Source organism: Lycium ferocissimum, chromosome 6 (genome assembly GCF_029784015.1).
Source record: "Lycium ferocissimum isolate CSIRO_LF1 chromosome 6, AGI_CSIRO_Lferr_CH_V1, whole genome shotgun sequence".
In the NCBI taxonomy this organism is placed as follows: domain Eukaryota; kingdom Viridiplantae; phylum Streptophyta; class Magnoliopsida; order Solanales; family Solanaceae; genus Lycium; species Lycium ferocissimum.
In genome coordinates, this window is record NC_081347.1 from 15,658,404 (window position 1) to 15,673,506 (window position 15,103).

Here is a 15,103-nt window from a genome sequence, read left to right on the forward strand (position 1 = left end):
TTCTTTAATAATCTTTCCTTATTAAATTAAACAAAGTTATAAGTAACTGCATATATGAGGATCACAATTATGAAATAAAGTAAAAACGTAGCGAACACCCATTAAGTCGTACGAGACTTTGACAATCTACCCACAATTCTGGCAACTATCTATGGAGCTTCTAAGAGACACAACAATCATCTAACTTCGGGACGCAGCTCGAAAATCTAGAATAATAAATGAAATAGGAAGTGTCTCACGAACAAGGATGTGGGCTCACCAAATCAACAACAGTAACAAGTTCTCCTAAGCGTCGAGAGTATCATGAACCTGCTCTTCTTCGTTACCTAACATACCATCAAAAGCAACAATGGTATGCCTGAGTACTTTCGTACTCAGAGAGTGCCTCGGGGACAACAAGTAATATAAAAATAAAATATAATAATACATAAAGAAATCGGTTCTGAAAAGATAGTATAAAAACAGTCATTCCACTTTATGATTGTTAATATCATTTGTTAAACAGTTTACAAAGTCATTAATCAATATAAAAACAGTTATTCAGCTTATGTATCTCAATAAGAATTATCAAAACTGATTATAAAGCCTTTTGTCAAGTTACAACTTTCAATTATGCCTTTCAAATTGATCATGATTGTCAACAATAGTTCCATGAGAAAATAAGAATATCACAAGTTACGCCCTATTTTGAACGAGTCCAAGATAGTTTGCAACTTCCCGGTTCTTCTAACTGGTTTAAAAAGAGTTAGAGTCACCACCTTATTTTTTAGGAAAATCAGGAAACTTATATGTATTTGTGTGTCTACTCCATTTTAGTCCACGAAACCTATGAGATTCTAGATAAGAGCTTTATTTACCCTGAGGGGAAGATATTAAGTATCATCCTCGAAACTGTCAAGACAAATCTTGAACTTAATTTTCGAACACTAGAGGGGGATTATCTCTCTATTTATCATTATTATTACCTGTTTTCAAAATGTTGTGATTTCATTAAAAGCTACACTAGGTGATTATATGCTAAATATATACAGTGTATAAAAATGTATTTATACCAAGTATTAAGTGTTTATAAAGAATGTTTATTAAATAAAAGAATATATAAAAGAATATAAAGAGAATGTACCCCATAAGTATAAAAATATATCTGTCGGTGTAAATAATGTATACAACTATATAAAGAACGTATAAAAAAAAAAATGTAAGAGTATGTAAAATAAATATATCAAGGATATAAAGAATGTGCATCTATGTATATTAAAAGAATGTATGTATATATATTAAATATATAAAGAATGTATTTCAAGTATAAAAGAGTGTATATCAAACATAGAGTGTATAAAGAATTGTTTAACTGGGTATATTAGTGCATAAAGAATATAAAAATAATCTACGAATATTCATTGGTGAATATTCATTGGTGTAAAGAGTTTATATAACAAAATTATTAAGAAAAGTGAAGTTGATTTGACTTGTTTCTACCGTTTGTTTAAAAAGAGTGTTCATTTAATGAATATCCTATTAAAAGAATAAGGAACAAAATGATAATAAAAAATTCTGGTAAAAATAAGTATAAGGAATTATGTAAAAATAATGAGTGAAAAAGATATAATGCCTTTAAAAAATGAAAGATTTGTACATGGACGGCCTTGTATTTACCTAGCGTCAAAAATGTGAATTTAACTTAACTAAAATATATATTAATGTATATGAAATAATATAAAATGTGTGTTGTATTAAAAGTGTACAAAGAATATAAAATAAAGGATAGACTAGTATTTTTTGCCTAAACGCCAAAAAGTGTGAATTTAATTAACAAAGTATCTATACCAAGTCAATTTAATCTATTTATGAAAGTATTAACGGCCTATGTCTTGCCTAAAGTGAATGACAAATTTAAGTTAAACAAACAAGGCGACAAGTAAATAAATATATCAACCCGTCATTCCAAAAATAAAGTTTCCACTATACTACGAATTTATGTTTTGTAGAGTTATAAAGAATGCCGAAAATAAATACAAACAGTGATTCGATTTCCTTCCGAGTATCATCTTCGAGATGTATTTCCTCGTACCTGTATAAGTACTTGGTAAAAATGTTAGTAAGAGAATAAATAACCATCTAATGAATTAAAGAAATGATAAATAAATTTAAAATAAAAATCCATTTTTTGTACATGGAGGCCTTGTAAATCGACGAAAATTTCTTCATCGGCCGACTGGGTTTAGTATTCACCCAAATTAGTTTGAATAAAATTATACGAGGGGTGAAAGTGCCAACAATAGTAGCAATTGCAGCGAGCAGGTAGAGAAAGATTAAACACAATACCATTAACAGCTGGAGTAGTATTTTCCGGGCTCAAAACGGATGCTTAGTTAGCAAAAATATAATCTAGATAGCAAAGTAACAGTAGCAAGAGTAACAAAAATCAGCAGCATTTGGCCAAAAAATTCTAACGTCACTGGAAAATTCATGGAAACAGTCCAGCGACACCAAGAGCTACCAAGTACGGGCAAAAAAAAAAAAACAGAGCAAGGTCATAGCGAAACAGTGAGGTCCGGCAGCGTTACGATTTTCGGCCAGAAGCAAAGATTAATCCCAGCCAAAATGTACACATCAACATAATTCATACACAACAGCAATTTTAACGGTTGGAGCAGAACAGAAATGACAAAGATCAGGCAAGAAGAAAAAATAGAGTTCAATAGGTTGTTGATAATGGTGTTTTCCGGCGAGACGACAACGAAATAGAGGGAGTTCATCGTCGTCGTGGTGTTTCGTCGGAGATAGGTTTCATTGAGGAAGGCAGTGTCACTGCTGGCTGCTCCTCCCCCGCCGTTGATGGCTGTTCGCCGGTGAACTGGTGACAAGGCTCAGGCAGCACTTTGAGAGAGGGAGGGAGACGAAGTGGCGGTGAGCGTGGTGGTTCGCAGCTGCTCGTCGCTGGAGCAGTGGGGAGAGGACAACGAAGGAGAAGAGGAAAGGGAAAAATGGGGAAGGGTAGCGTGGCTGGTGGTGGAGGTGGGTTGGAGCGTCGTTGGTGGTGGCTGTTTCGCGGCTGCTCTGGTCCACCGGAGCATAAAGCTCCTCACCGGAGCAGCAAAAATGGAGACGAAGGGGGCTGTGCGGTGAAGAAATGAGGAGGAGGAGATGTGTTTTAGGTTTTTTTAGAAGAGAGAAAAATCTGTGAATTAAGTTGTGTTTTTGTGTGTAGAAGATGACCATAAAATTAATCCCATTCCTTTTCCTTTACAATACAAAATGGCCCCTTATTTTATCCAAAGAATAAAAGAATGCACCCCCTTATCTCATTTACCTGTTTTAACTAATGTGTAAAAATGCATTAACCAATGGATTAAGAACGCATGTACCCATCACCTCAAATGTCAACTTTTTAAAAGGTGATGAGATATTTTACCTTCTTTTTCCGCAAAATCTACTTGATCGAATGTTTCTCTTTTTCTTCGCGTTTAAAAATTAATTGACAAAACAAACACGATCAATCATCGGTATTTCTGCAAAAACACCGTTTTGATTTCACAAATTTCGTCTATTCAAGTTGTATTTAATAAATATAGTTAATTAATACATGTATAAATAATAATGTAAGTATAAAATATAAATATTAATGTATAAGATATAAAAATGTCTATGTATTTGATAAAATAAAGAGACAATTATTAATTAAATCTCATGTATTTGTGTGAGTAAAATGGTAGTATTATGATGTACATAAATATATGCAAAATAATGATTCTTAAAAATGACAATAAATTGATAAAATATCCTAAAATAAGGATAATCATCAATAAATTGTCAAAAAAAAAATATAAAAATGTGTAAAGCTATTTTGTAACACAAATCTTTAACGAATCGAGATGGGATAAACGTTAATTTTAAAGACGTCGGCCAAAATTAGATGTCAACATCACACATGCCATATATTAAGTGATTAATAATTCGGGAGCTAATTTTTAGGTGTGAAATGGTAATTCAATCAGCTATAATAGTTAAATTAGAAAAGTATTTAGGATGACCGTATTAGAAGTAGCTATCCCTAAACTAATGTGTAAAATATTAACCAATGGATCGCACCGAATGTCGATTTTTTAAAAGGTGATGAGACCTTGACTTGATCGAATTCTTGCTTTGCTATCCTTCCTCCGGGTATTGAATATAGTTAATTAATACATGTATAAATAATAATGTAAGTATAAAATATAAATATTAAGGCATAAAATCGACAATTATTAATTGCACAAAATGGTAGTATTACGATATACATGTGCAAAATAATGATTCTTAAAAATGACAATAAATTGATAAAATTCCTAAAATAAGGATAATCATCAACAAATTATCGAAAAATATAAAAATGTGGCTATTTTACTCTTCCTCCCGAATCGGCTAGGCAATTACCACATCACGTAGGATGACCGTAGAGGTTCCTAAACACGAGACCACAGGCGGAATATGTATTCTCGGTGGCTATCCTCCGAATAGCAATGCATAAATCGCACTCAGTAGCGATGGTAGGCAATTAGTGGCTACCACCCATCTCCCCATTAGTTAAACACAACAACAAAGTTCATAGCATAGGAAACGATTCACAATTTGTCTCGAGGTATGTCACACCATCAATTAACATTAAGGTTCATTATGCCATATCGTAAAGATAAATCATTTCAATGAATGTCTTGAAAGCGTTTACACTTGTTTAACCAAAATTTCAATGTCATAATTCATCATGAAAACATTAATACCAATCCTTAGCCATCATTATTGATTATCTCTTATAGAGGAAAAACGATTATGATTTTATATACGTATATAGAGGATAATACAATCAAGGTTTAATGTGGGCTTGTCCCCTCACGCATACCAACCATAATCAAAGCAAGGAATTAGGGTCTTGCATGAGAAATTCACCTCTTTATTCAATAAATAACCTTTGAGAAGAAAACATATATCCATGATGAGGTTTTCAAAAGAGAGACATACAAATTACCTTTATATTCAAAAAGGATTTTATTTTTAAAGAGACATACCTTAATACGTTAAACAAAGTTTAACAATTCACTTTCCTAATGAAGAACACCCAAATCCTAGCTTGAATCACTTTGGGAAGAATTATGCTGCAAATCCTAGGTTTTGGTCCCAAGAATCATGGGTTTGATGTTAGAATGGATTAGTAATTTTAAGGGTGTCCTTACCTTTGATTTGAAGACTTGGAGGAATGATTTTCGTCCTTAGGGTTTGGGAGAATGAAAAAAAATGGGAACAAAATAAGACCATACCCATTTTAAACCAAATTTTCTGCCAGAAACGGTGAAAGTACGGCCACAAAGTACGTCCCATACTTTGAAGTACATCCCATACTTGTAGCCCGTACTTTGGCTGCCAAAAACAGTGAGGAACGGAAGAAGTACGGCCTAAAAGGACGACCTGTACTTTAAAGGACGTCCGTATTTTCTGGGCGAAATTTCCAGCTTTTGCGCCCTTCAGTAAAACGGACATAACTTTTTGTACATAACTTTGCTTGGGCTGGGCGACCTACCATTGGAAAGCTATTTCAAATATATACAACTTTCATCAAGGAAGGTTTTCCAAATTCGCAATACATTTTCATGAAAATCGCCCAGAAGACAGACCTATCAAAACATAGGCGAATTTAAGAGCCCTTAAGAACTTCAATTGTTGGTTTGACTTCAAAACGACCATCTTCCACCCGAATTCATCAAGAATGGATTCATATAGATATAATATCATCTTAATACTAGATTTTTACACATTCACACCTAGTTCAAGTTTACGGGGTGTTACCGTTATATAAATGCCCAATCGGAACACTTTATAATAGTGTCTCATTCCTGGGAAAAAAACTTTTTAATAGTATCTAAAAAAAATTACTCCAAATTTAAAGGCGGTGATGTATTCCTGCCTTCTTCTTTTTTTGACTCATAGAGTCCGTTTGGATTAGCTGAAAAAGTGACTTTTAAGCATAAGTGTTTAAAATATTTTTAAGTGTTGAAAATTATTTTAAAATACGCAGTTACGTGTTTGAATAAAAGTGCTTAAAGAGTTTTTAGAAGTTAGGATAGTATTGAAACTAACAGAAAATATAAGGGATAAAAGGGTAAAGTTATTTGTCAAACCACAATGGCTTTTAAGCAAAAAAAAAAAAAAAAAAAAAGTTGGGGTTGAACAACTTCTTGGTTTTTACTTATTATAAGCACCTTTTAACTTAATTTAAGCTGTTCTCTATTTTACCAAATACTTAAATAAGTTAAACAGAAAAGGGCCAAATATATTCCTGTACTATCGGAAAAGGGTTAAATATACCGCTCATTATACTTTGGATCTAAATATACCCTACTGCTATACTTTAGACACAAATATATCCCTTCTCCGTTAAAATTATCCAAGATGAACATCTAATCCAATATTATAATGACATTTGATGAGGTGAATACCACGTGACAATCCTAACTCATTTCATCCCTTCACCCTATTTCGCCCTATTTGGTCAAATATATTATAACCTGGTTTGACCAAATAAGCCGATCCAAACGGGCTCATACGCTGTTTTTCGCTTCTCATTTTCCCCAGTAAGCTAAAGAGTCCAAATATTGCCCCAACAGCTAAATCATACATAAGGATATTTCATATCAATCGATCATCCCAGTTCTTGGTAAGCTTCAAAACTACCTTCTTTTTTCCCCCCTATTAATTGTTGTTATGCTGCAGTGAAATTACTTATTTGATGTTCAAAATCAGGTGAAACAGCTTCTTAAGCTTATTTTTATGAGTTAAAATTACGCAAATTCCGGAAATTGTTTATCTCCTTATTATTAGCTATGATGGTTGATAAGCTTAGAAGAAGAAGTAAACAGATAGTGTGATTCTGGTTTCCATTGAGGCTAACTCATAGGGTGTGTTTGGCATGAAAAAAAGAAGAAGAAGTTTTCCACCGAAAATGTTTTTAGAAAATAAGTGAGTTTCTTACTTATTATTTGATGTTTGGTAAATAAGCAGAAGATATTGTCCCAAAAGTATTTGTATACATACAGTCAGTGGCGGATTCAGGATTTTCACTCAGGGTGTTCGGAAAAATAATTGAATCTAAATATACACTGTAATATATGTTCAGGGTGTTCAAAAGTTAATATATGTACATAAACACATAAAATTTACCCTAAATATACACTGTAATTTTTTGTCCAGGGTGTTCGGGTGAATACCTTGGGCTCTTGGTACATCCGCCCTTGCATACAGTCTAGGCAAACACTTCTGGGGTTGGTATGAGGGCTAGGGGTGTTGGGGGGTGGGGATGGGGGGTAGGGGGTGTTTGGAAGGTGGGTATTAGCCAATTAGCGTGGATTGCTACTTATGGAACTTGTTTTCACTGCTTTCCCTAGAAAAGTCATTTTTCACATTTTTAAGGAACTTGTTTTCCTAAAGAAAATATTATTCAAAATTCTTGACTAACCAATCATGAGACAATCGAAATTCCAGCTGTGAGAATGTAAGTAATGGATATTAAGCTATGTTACATGGATTCCTTTAGTGGTACATATCCAGTATGGGTACATCAGGTGTTTTTTTTGTCTTCTAATTTTTGGTGTATTTTGAAGAATCTAATGGAATAGTTATCCTACCCGTTCGATGATATGGGCATCTCACAGAAAATTATAGCCTAGATGCTAAGAGGAGATAGTTGACTGATTTCAACTAGAATGCACCTTTATTTCTTTTGTTGGTTTAACCATGTGAATAGCCGTTCGGTCCAGATAGTTTTGAGATTCCTTACTTCGTTTTCTTGTTTACTTACTTACTACAGGTTCTCGGTGATTGTTGTTGTAAGTGATCGTTCTTATATTGATCTGACAATGTGAATAGCAATTCTGTCCAGATAATTTGCAGATTCCTTACTTCGTTATTGCTTATTTTCTACAGGTTCTTGGCGATTATTGTTTTATGATGCCTCCTAAGGAAAGAAAGCGTTGTCGAAGTTTACCTCTTGATGTCCTCAGCAACCTTCCGGATAATGTAATCGATATCATTCTGATGTGTTTGCCTTGTAAAGATGCTGTGAGGACAAGCATCTTATCAATGAAATGGAGGTACCATTGGTGTAGACTTACAGAATTGACTCTTGATGAATCTCTTTGGGAAACACAAAAGGATTTACAAAACCCTACCGTTAAATTTACAAAGATTATCTATCAGCTTTTGTCCCTTCATGAAGGACCCATTACTAAGTTTACCCTAAAAATTGATTTTCTAAAAGAAAGTTGTCCTACGATTGACAACTTTATATATTTCCTCTCTAGAAATTACATTCAAGATCTTGTTCTTCACCTTCCATGGAGAAAGCTATACAAATTGCCTTCTTCACTTTTCACATGTTCGCAGCTGAGACATCTAAATCTTCATTATTGCTCAATACATCATCCATTGAACTTTCAAGGATTTGATAGGTTAATTAGCCTGGAACTATGTGGAGTCGCAATTTCTTCTGAATTGCTGGAAAGTTTAATATCTCATTGCCCATTGCTTGAGCAGTTGGTCCTGGATACTGCAGGAAATTCAGACAAAATTTTAATAAATGCCCCCATGTTGAGATCGTTTGATGTCAGAGGCGATATCAGTTCTATTTGCCTAAAGAATGTCCCTCGTCTGGTAAAAGTATCTCTGGCAGGTTACAATATGAGGGCAGAGGATCTTGATTTTGCAACGGTTTTTGAGTCTTGTTTTGCTCTTGAGCACCTCCTCTTGAACTTCTTTAATAGCGAGGTAGATGTTGCTTCATGATTTCATTGTTATGCACGTGGATGGAATTTCTTTTGGGCGGACTTAAGTCTTGAATTTTTGTAATTTTTTCCTAGATCTTTGCTGAAGAAGGATATGAAGCACCAACAAGGCTTCCCTTTGATCTTAGCGTCAAGCGATTTTATCTGCTTCATATTTATCTGGATGACACATATAAGCTTTCATATGCTCTTTGCTTGATAAGAAGCTTCCCATATTTAGAATATCTCGAAATACAGGTTCTTAGTGCTTTGAATCTTTTCTATCTTTCTTTCTTATTTAATGGCTCTTTTCATACTTCTTAGATCCTCAATAATCTGAGAGTTGACTTCTTCTTATCTTTCTTAGGTTCACAGTGAAGCTGAAGATGATGATAGTATTCTAGAATCCCTTGAACTCGAGCGTTTCTCAGACGTGACATTTAATCACCTCAGGGAAGTTAAGCTAGATTGCTTTGGAGGAACATTGCCTGAGATGCAACTTATCAAGCTTTTGTTAGCCAAGTCGCCAATGTTGGTGAGAATGCTAATCGATCGACGGTGTCTAGATCATGAACCTCTTGACACAAGATTAAAAATATTTGCCGAGGTATCAAGTTTTTCACGTGCATCACCTAAAGCAGAAGTAGTCTATGATATATCCAAGTACCAGATAACATATATTTAATCAGATCATGAACTTTGACTGAAATATTTTGTAAGTCAGAACTGAATAGATAGAACGGTATAACAGTCTGTTTTCTTTGTGAATATCTGTTTGGGAACATCATGGCCATTTCTGAATTTATGTTTTTATCAGTTTGTTCTGTAATAACATTGTCTATCACATGCTAAGGGTTTTTACTTGTAATACCTGCTCATGACTGATTTATGGAATTTCACATACCTGAATTGATACTGTGGTGGTATTTTCCAATACAGTATTATTTTTTATGTGGTTGTGTCTTGGCGAGCTTGTGCGCACCGGTTTATTTCAATATTGTGTTGTGAGTCGCTGTATTAATTCTTTCCCCAGTCAATTCCTTATATATGGCAAGCTTGAAGCACTTTTAAAGTAACTCACAACACTCCACAGGGGAAAGTTATTAGTGCTTTGAGAATCTGAGATTTATGTCAGGTGCAAAGTTGATCCAATTTTGTATTTCTTGTTGGGCAACAGTTAAAATCTTGTTTTTATGGATCAGGTACCCGGTACTCTTTAACCGTGAATTATAGATAGATGGTTTATGACTGAATGAGATATTAGATTTATAATTTGTTTCTGTTCAAACAAAAGGGGTGAAGAGGGGTTGGATGAACAAAATCTCACATTTGGAGTTGGAAAAAAAGAGTTACGTAAGGTGTTGAAATACTCTGAATGGTATGATATGTCTTTTGGAAAAAACTGTGGCGCCCATGACGGAGTGCGGGTCAAAGAGAAGGACTGACATGTTTTTAGGCTTACAAAGGAGTGCACATAGTAGCTTAAGCGAATCTTACATCGGAATGAGAGATGAAAGTGAGGAGCTTTGTAAGATATAACACAAATTCACATGGTACACGTGCTTTATCTGCTTTTAGGCTCAATGATGGCATAGCCCAAGGGAAAAATCCGTGAGGCTTGTTGGGCCAAAACGGACAATACATGCCTTGTGGTTGAGCCACAATAAAATTGTATGTGTGGGGCTCAAAGCGGATAATGTCGCACCAAGTTAAAAGTGTCTTTAGGCTGGTTTAATCCAATCCAACAAACGGGTAATATCTACCTTATAGTTCGGCTGAATGACTATGAAGATGGAAAGAGTACCTCTCGTGTTGCATCCCGTGAAAAACTAACGGAGTAAACAAGTCCATCGAAGTGATGACGTTGAATAGTCAGCTTACTGCCTTTGCCCGGACCTATTTGTAATTTTCAAGTCTGAAATGGTAACTAGTTCGAGCTGAGAATTACTTAATTTTGTTCGTACAGCATAAAACTATACTATTTCATGCTTGATATACTAATTAATTACCTTTATGATTGAGTAGAATGGTAGGATAAGCAAGTAGATAACATAAACCCCTTTAATCTATTACGTTGGTGACATTCGTTTCCTTGTTGCACGATCCTTGTTTGTAGGTTTTTCTGATACAAAATGACTCCATTCTAATAGGTTCAGAAAATGTAAAAATTAAGTTGGATGATCAGTTGAGCCGACATTTAATGTTAGTGTAAAGTAGTCACTTTATAATGTGAAAATATATCAATTGATCAAACTCTGAAAACAATTCATAGAATTCAAACTTTCACAACTTAAGTGTGAGAATTTATTGGGTAACAGTCTCTTTACTATTACCTTCAACATCTGCGCTCGAATAAGTAGAACTTTCAAACACCCGTTTTTAGTTTCAACTTCAAATACTTTTTTTTTGAACTCCAACCAAATCATGTCCAAACGCCTACTTATAACACTAAGCACCTCGAAAATGTTGAAGTTGCCTGAAATGTTTCTGAGCTGCAAAATTACCAGCAGTTGTTTCATCATTTTCCTTCTCATCTTTAAGTAATTTGGAGCTATCAGTATCACATAAAACATTGAGAAGGGTGTGTAGAACAAAGCCAAAAATTGGAATTAAAGAAAAAATAGTTGCACTTTGTTGCAAATTCATGGTTATAGACAAGAAATATAAGAGGGTTTTTGTATGAAGAAATTAAAAAGTGGAGACAAATGCAAGTGATTCTTGGAATTAATATAGATGGAATTAAGGTGCTGAATTTATAGTTGAAAAATGGTGGGACCTGTGATATTGAGATAACGTTACATTTTCTTGGCACCCAAGTAGAATATCTAGTCATTTTGTCATTTTTTCTTTTATTTTTGCCAAAATAGAAAAAATAAATCAAGCCGGCTTTTATTGACCCCTCATGAAAATTACTATTTTTTGATAATCGAAAAATCTCCGAGGACTAATAGCGCATGATTCGAAACTCGATGTATAATGTATCTGGCGTCTATCCTTCTCCTCTTAGATCAGTGGCGGAGCCACAGCCTGGCAAGGGTGTTCAACCGAACACCGTTCGCCGAAAAATTATACCGCGTAGACATGTCAATTATTACAGACATATATTACATATTGAACACCCTTAATATATAGAGAATATGAATTCGAACGCCTTTAACAAAATTCCTAGTTCTGTCACTGTCTTAAATTAATACTAGTATGAGACTTTTGTGTGTTGCGAGAACCTGCATCTCGCATTGTGTTCTTACAACTAGACCAACGTTCCGGGGCAATTTACTTGATAAGATGATAGTGAGATCGATCATTGAACTCAATCTTTTGACTATTACAAAAGGAAAAATAATGATGACCCAATGTGATAATTCATGTGTGGGATTTTTGTATTCTTACAACTAGACCAACGTTCCGGGGCAATTTACTTGATAAGATGATAGTGAGATCGATCATTGAACTCAATCTTTTGACTATTACAAAAGGAAAAACAATGATGACCCAATGAGATAATTCATGTGTGGGAGTAAAATCGTTGTGATCAGAGAGGAGAGTGATAATCAATTAGGACATACTTTTTGCTGAAATAAAATAAGTGTGCCCCGTTGTATATATACACTTCTATTAATTAGCCAGATTGTTACGTAAAAAATAATTCTAAATAATTTATATTTAATTAGCATTATATGGTAAGTATAAATGAGTAATTTGTAATAATATACTCCATCCGTTTCAATTTGTTTGTCTTGTTTTGACTTGGCATGGAGTGTAAGAAAATAACGAAGGCTTTTGAATCATGTGGTCTTAAAATAGAGATATGTAGAATATACCAAAATGCTCTTTAATCTTGTAGTCTTAAACATGTCATGTGAAAAGTTGGAATTAAAGAGTTGCAAAAAAAAAAAAAAAAAAAAAAAACAGACATTATTTTTTAAACGAACTAAAAAGGCAAGTAATAAACAAATAGATTGAAACGGGGGGAGTACTATTGATGACGTAAAATTTCTTACACTATCAGTGCAGGAGCTCCAAAAACAGGTTTGGCCGAACCCAATGGCTTTTGCTTAAGCATTATATGTTAAAAAATTCATTAAATATGTATATCTGTTAAATTTAAAATCTAATTATTGACAAGTGAAGTCGTCATTCTAAAATAGAGAACCGATAAAATTATGTCCCGGCTTTGCCTCTGTTTAATCAATGTATATAACCTTTTAATAGGGGTGGAGCCAAATTTTTAAGAACCTTTTTTTTTTAAGATCGTTTCACATAGTCGGAATTAGTGCCTGTCTCGTTCAATGTATGGACATATCAATCTTTTTACCGAATTTAGGCAACTAAATCTATTCTGATTGGATACTAATGTTATTCGATTATTGAGGCTATTCACGTATTGGCAGTTTCTAATTAGATTAAAACAGAATCTAACAAAGCTGCTTCCGTGACAACTCAATAAAGTATAGCTCGATCGATAAGTTATTCGTTTCTAAAGTAAAAAGAATATAAAAAGAAAAACAGCTGCGAAAACAAGATTAAAGTTTAATTTTGTTACCATGTTAAATCAACATAAGCATCAAACACTAAGCTTTGTAGTAAAGAATTAAGTTATTCATAACCATTACAAAATCAATTAGAGACATGTGACATATATCCTATCACAAAATATATAATTGACGTTTCAACTTGTTTAATCTAGCTTAGATTCATTTTGGATTTGAGTTAGAAAGCATACCTTGATGATATTCCATGATTACCCATTGATTTCTCTCTCAAAAGTCAGGCTTGGATGTCTCAAAAGTGCTCTCAAATGCATTAATTCAGATCAGATTTCTTTTATATTACATCAGAGACATATCCGGTGTTTTTTGAAAAAGCTGAAATTGTTGTAAAAAAAACTAGCAGAGCGGTATCCGATAAAATGACCATAACTCCTTTCACAGATGTCCAAATTACGAATTGAACCGCGGGAAACTATATTCGAAGGGCTACAACATTCATTGAGACATCATCTCCAAATTCTTCATAGATTTAGAGAAATTCGGTGCTAAAGTAAGAAAAAAAAAACATGTTTCAACACAAAAAAACCATGTTTCAACACTTTTGAATTTCCTCAAAACCTCCTCCATTCGTGTCGAAACGCATTCGGAAGCTCTCGGACACATAAAACACGCTACAAACCTGCTCGCTCACTCAAAACTCCGACACGGGGTCGTCTTGACCTGACCGTGACTAATTTCTCAACCAAGGACCCAAATCACACCGGAACCCCGCGAAACCCGAACCAACTGCTCAACTAAGTCGTAAATCACACTTCAGACCTAGTGGAATCGACGAAACTTCAATACGGACTCATTTTCCCCCGATGTTGACTTTGGTCAAACTTCCTCATTTCCTTAACATAAGAACTTTCACATTTGCTAAATCTAATCCCAACCTCTCCCGATTGCCTCGGGAACCGCGACACTCATCCCCGCAAGTCATAATACCTAAAACTATGGGAAGGGTATTTTGGAAAAAGGAGTCCAAATGCTCAAAACGACCTAGCAGGTCGTTACACTTCCATCTTCCTCCATTTCTTGCTAGTACATGCCTGTCCCTCTAGCTGCTTTATGATCTCAAATGCAAAAAATTTCCATTATCTGGTGTCTATATGCTCTCACTGTTCTGTCTTAGAACTAAGTGTTTGAAATAAACCTTGATATGTGTTTGATTTGAAAGCAGCTAGAAATATTCAGTTTTTGTACAATATATCATGTATACCACAGTTCCCTTTTTGTCTTCGATCCTTATTTTGGACAGCCCTTACTGTGTACTTGTTGTTCTCAAGGTTGTTAACTGTTTTGGATAATGAAATTCCCGGTATCCTTCTTTTCTTCTCTTTTTATTTGCGAGTATACACAGTTACCGCTGTATATACTCTATATACCAGAGTGCTGAAGGTGACTGAGTGCTATACATGATTTTTAGTTTTCACTTTAGTATGTATCTTACTATTTCCTTCTTTTCATTCATTCCTTTCTTCTTGCACTTATGTTTTGGGATTGTATACAATCTTGTACGCTCTATATACCAATAGTATATAGTATGTATACACCATCTATATTCTGTATACAAGTGTGTATACACTCTGTATATTATGAATATTTGAAGTATACAAGGTTGTTTTGATGTTATTAAATGGCATGCATGTTTATAGTTATCATTATATTATGTTGACTGTTGAGTAGATCTTATACTAATCCCATTCTCCTCTTCTTTGCATGATAATACCATGTGAGGGTCCTTTTGGACTCTATTTCTGTTTGCCTGCATTATCTCGCTGG

General features: G+C 34.3%; 1 protein-coding gene across 3 annotated transcripts; it reads left to right on the forward strand.

Annotated features, from left to right (window-relative positions):
* Positions 1–6,548: 6,548 nt before the first annotated feature.
* On the forward strand, positions 6,549–9,661 carry LOC132059420 (F-box/FBD/LRR-repeat protein At1g13570-like). Of its 3 annotated transcripts, none has more exons than XM_059452039.1 (4): positions 6,549–6,688; positions 7,954–8,793; positions 8,886–9,047; positions 9,157–9,661. In XM_059452039.1, the coding sequence occupies exons 2-4, from the start codon at positions 7,975–7,977 to the stop codon at positions 9,472–9,474; spliced, it is 1,299 nt and encodes a 432-aa protein (XP_059308022.1). In that variant the 5' UTR covers positions 6,549–6,688; positions 7,954–7,974; the 3' UTR covers positions 9,475–9,661. The 3 variants fall into 3 exon arrangements, with proteins under 3 accessions (XP_059308022.1, XP_059308023.1, XP_059308024.1); XM_059452040.1 differs by lacking the exon at positions 6,549–6,688 and adding an exon at positions 6,716–6,774; XM_059452041.1 differs by lacking the exon at positions 6,549–6,688 and adding an exon at positions 6,816–6,990.
* Positions 9,662–15,103: the final 5,442 nt, after the last annotated feature.